This window comes from Electrona antarctica, assembly GCF_951216825.1.
Source record: "Electrona antarctica genome assembly, chromosome: 21".
NCBI lineage: Eukaryota > Metazoa > Chordata > Actinopteri > Myctophiformes > Myctophidae > Electrona > Electrona antarctica.
Window position 1 is genome coordinate 8,810,663 of NC_136802.1, and position 4,608 is coordinate 8,815,270.

General features: G+C 46.7%; 1 protein-coding gene across 1 annotated transcript; it reads left to right on the top strand.

Moving 5' to 3' along the window:
• Positions 1-1,584: 1,584 nt before the first annotated feature.
• On the top strand, positions 1,585-3,165 carry LOC306913829 (lysine--tRNA ligase-like; the record flags this gene model as incomplete). The annotated part of the gene is made up of 1 exon (XM_079490639.1): positions 1,585-3,165. The coding sequence occupies one exon, from the start codon at positions 1,585-1,587 to the stop codon at positions 3,163-3,165; it is 1,581 nt and encodes a 526-aa protein (XP_079346765.1).
• Positions 3,166-4,608: the final 1,443 nt, after the last annotated feature.

Consider the following 4,608-nt stretch of genomic DNA (forward strand, 5'->3'; position numbering starts at 1 on the left):
GACAGAGAGAAAGATGGAGACAGACAACAACAGGCTGGTGTTGGTATACGTTTTTTAAGGACAATAAACTAACAAGAGTCTCTAACTTGAATTTGATTTACTAATGACTGACACTGACAGCAGCCATGCAGATAATGGTGACTCACACTTGGCAAATGTTTCTAAAACAAGAGTCGACGCCCTAGTGCAGCTTTATATTAGCTACTGTTATTCAGCACAGCAGCAGCGACAGCTGCAGTAAACGGGCCTCTTATCTGTGGGCTAACAATAGAACACATACACGCGATGATCACGATGTGCCTTTTAGCGACAGTCACTATCATGAGTGTCTGGAAAACAAGGAAATGCATGAGCAAATCGAGCATGTGTGTAGTGTGTTCTTGGGGACTAAAAAGTAAGTGCTGCTCACTCGCACATATCAGACACCTGTCTTAGTTGTGTCTGTCTGGTGTCTTGTGTTTAATGACTTGCTCCAATGCATTTTCAAACGAAGTCACATGGTTTGACCAAACATTTTTGTTTGGTTTGATCAAACATTTTTGTTTGGTCAAACCATGTGACTTCCATTGGAAATGAAAGGTGTTTGATGAGTGTAAGTGCAGCGTCACATGCACAGGGAAGGGGCTTTTTACAGCTTGTTACAGCTTGGCAAAGCTGCCAATAAACAGACGCTGTCTGTCTGTCTGTCCGTCTGTCTGTCTGTCCGTCTGTCTGTCTGTCCGTCCCTGGGTGGCCCGAATGGCTGATGGATTCCGTTCAAGCCTTCTTGATGGAGAGGATTTCCGGGAAATCTGGGGACGGTTGTAACAAATGCCTTCACTCACTTCCACGCCATATGGGTACCTGAAAGGTTGCCATAGTTACCCACTGAATATACAGTATATGTGGAGCTATCCGACGTATCTAAATAGTAACCTATCTAAGTCAGACATTACAAACCCCATATGTGGGTGTGGTTGATCTAGAGCAGTGGGTTTCAACCCTTTTCATGTCCAGGTCCATTATGTATTAGTCATTTGAGCCACGGACCACCATTTGATGACAGTTAGCCTCTCGGACCTAAGACTAAAGAATATTTTGTTTTAACAATTCCATGCTGTATCGATGTTGGTATTATTAGGAGAGATACAGTAACATGCAAACGTTTATCAAAATAGCAATTATTCTACATTCTCTAAATGTGTAAGTAAGTAAGTAAGTAAGTAAGCCTTGCCGAGCCATGATGTCATGAGGCCCATAGGGCAGGAGCCTATCTCCTGTTTCTGTAGCATGTACAAATACACCCCCTGGTGATGACGCTAGTATGTCGCGCACCTGGAAAACCCTCAAGGACCACTGGTGGTCCCCGGACCACTGGTTGAAAACCACTGATCTGGAGCTCCATAGATGGAGCCGGCAGAGACATCTAGTGCTGACATCATGCTATAAAACTCCATGTGGATATAGCTGACTCATCGTGCAATGTTACGAGCATCAAGCCAACAGTGTTCATCCGTTCTTCATTAGCGTTATCAGCGACAACTTACAAGACATAGCCTACCTTTCAGTTCAAAGCTATTCTTCAGTCACAATCCCAGCAACAGGATGGCTCATTATGACCTTCGGGTGGACGAGGAGACTCTGGAGCCTAATCAGTACTTCAAGATCCGTACCCAGGCCGTCCAAGCTCTGAAGGGCATGGGCGAGGACCCTTACCCGCATAAATATCACGTGGATATGTCACTCACAGAATTCATTGGGAAATACAGCCGCCTTCAGCCCGAAGACCATCTGACGGATGTTGTTCTTAATGTGTCGGGTCGCATCCATGCCAAGAGGGCAGCCAGCTCTAAATTGCTATTTTACGACTTGCGAGGGGAAGGTGTCAAGTTGCAGGTCATGGCGAGCTCAAAGTTTTACACGTCTGCGAAGGAATTTGAGGCCATCAACGGCAAGCTGCGACGAGGTGACATCGCCGGTGTCCGTGGCAATCCAGGGAAGACAAAGAAAGGAGAGCTGAGCATCATTCCAATAGAGATGACTCTACTTTCACCCTGTTTGCACATGTTGCCACATCTTCACAGTGGGCTAAAAGTCAAGGAGACCAGATTCCGTCAGCGCTACCTGGATCTGATCCTCAACGACTACGTGAGGCAGAACTTTGTGACGCGTTGTAAAGTCATCACCTACCTGCGCAGCTTCCTGGACCAGCAGGGATTTCTGGAGGTCGAGACGCCAATGATGAGCCAAATTCCCGGCGGAGCGGTGGCTCGTCCTTTTGTTACTCGGCACAATGAGCTGGACCTGAAGCTCTACATGAGGATTGCACCCGAGCTCTACCACAAGATGCTCGTGGTCGGCGGTTTAGACAGAGTGTACGAGATTGGTCGTCAGTTCAGAAATGAGGGTGTTGATCTCACTCATAATCCAGAGTTCACCACTTGTGAATTCTACATGGCCTATGCGGATTACAACGACTTGATGAAAGTCACAGAGGAACTTCTGTCGGGGATGGTGAAGCACATCACTGGTGGGTACAAGATAACGTATCATCCCGATGGCCCAGAGGGAAAGGCATGTGAGATTGACTTCACTCCACCATTCAGGAGAGTGAGCATGACACATGACCTCGCAAAGATAATGGACGTTACGTTCCCTCCTCCTGAAACCTATGACAGTGACGAGACTCGTAAGTTCTTTGACGAGTTGTGTTCCCAAAAGAGAGTGGAATGTCCTCCCCCCAGAACCACGGCCCGCCTCCTTGACAAGTTGGTGGGAGAATTCCTTGAAGTCACATGCATCGACCCCACCTTTATCTGTGACCATCCTCAAATCATGAGCCCTCTTGCAAAAGGACACAGAACTGTTAAAGGCCTGACTGAGCGTTTTGAGCTCTTTGTGATGAAGAAGGAGCTCTGCAATGCCTACACGGAGTTGAACGATCCTATCAAGCAGAGAGAGCTCTTTGAGCAGCAGGCCAAGGCCAAAGCTGAGGGTGATGATGAGGCCATGTTCATCGATGAAACCTTCTGCACAGCTCTAGAGTATGGTCTGCCACCAACTGCCGGTTGGGGTATGGGCATTGATCGTCTCACCATGTTCCTCACAGACTCGAACAACATCAAGGAGGTGCTGCTCTTTCCAATCATGAAGCCTGACGACAACAAGGCAGCAGCACCCGTATAGAGGACACCTCTGTCTAAATGACAGGACCTCTGAGCCCCCCGGGGGCAAGAGTTGTCAGAGTTAAGGTGTTTGGCAAAAAAAAGTAAAATAGAAAGAATATTAAAATATTTGTTGACAGAATCAGATTGGCTTAGATTCTAGAACATTAGTTTTATGCCAATCTATACGACAAATTGAAACACCTGTGTTTGTCCACAACATGGCAGGTGTAGGACTCCATTTGAAACTCATGAATTATAAGCAAACAAACAGCTAGAGGCGCTCTGATTGAAATGGCCCGAGGCCCCGTCTGGCCTTACAGATTAGCACAAATGTTACGCCCTACCTGGCCCGAAAACGTCAATTAAAAAAAAAGGGCATTCCCAGACGATGCCCTGTTAGGCCACCCACATAAGGGAATATATGGGAACGTCCACATATGGACATATTGTGTCAGTCTCATGATAACCAGTGTGGTTGCCGCAACGACGAGAGTCACACTTGCAAATGAACCAAGTGGGTACAACACATGGGTTTAAGCTGACTATCATCATGTGGATCTCCATTTATGAAGATCACTGACCTCATCAAACCCTGGATAGCCATACGTGGAGAAGACTGGATCATCACCTAGATCTGCATATACAGTATGGAGCCGGCCAGGCTGCAACTCTACTGAACACCAGATTAATAGTTTAACTCCTGCTTCTTAACTGTGCCGTGTTAAGAAGCTCTGTTGTTTCAGCCCTTTAGGGCCCCTTTAGGGCAAGGTCGCTTCTCGCCTTCAGGGCGTCTTACTGGTACCATTTAAGTGGAATACAAGTCAATCAGATGTATAGTAGTATAATATTGCTTTGTGACAGGCCTAAACATTCTTCCCTTCCTCCCGAGTCCCCACGCACACAGGAACAGTTTTCATGTGGGTTTTGACATATAATAATTCTGGAAGTATTCCAATTTTCCCCTTACGCACAAGATCGGTATCAGTATCATGGAAAAAATAATCTGTGATCGGGATCGGTCCTAAAGAACCTGATCGGAGCGCCCCTACAAACAACTGGAGCAGCACGTGTTCGTTGCAGTTTGAAAAACTAGAATTGTAAGTCATTTCAAATTAATTTCCACACGATGAATAATGTGGAGAAAGCAGGGCCGGATTCACCAATGCATGGGGTATAGGGTTGGGCTGCAGCTGCATGACATTTTAAAGTATTGCAATCCAATTCAAGTGAGATTTTTGTTTAGTTATTGTATATTTATTCTTATTAGGGTGGTTTTGCCGCTCCCCACCCCCCCCCCCCCCCCAACGAATTTCAGTCAAAACGAACGCCCGCGCGGAAAAGCTGTGCGGCCAACGCTGGCCATAAGGGCACCGGGGACCCTCAAGTCCTATGAATCCGGCACGGGGAGGAAGCTGGTAATAATGCCGAAAGATGCAGGAAACAAATACATTAGTCATTCTGG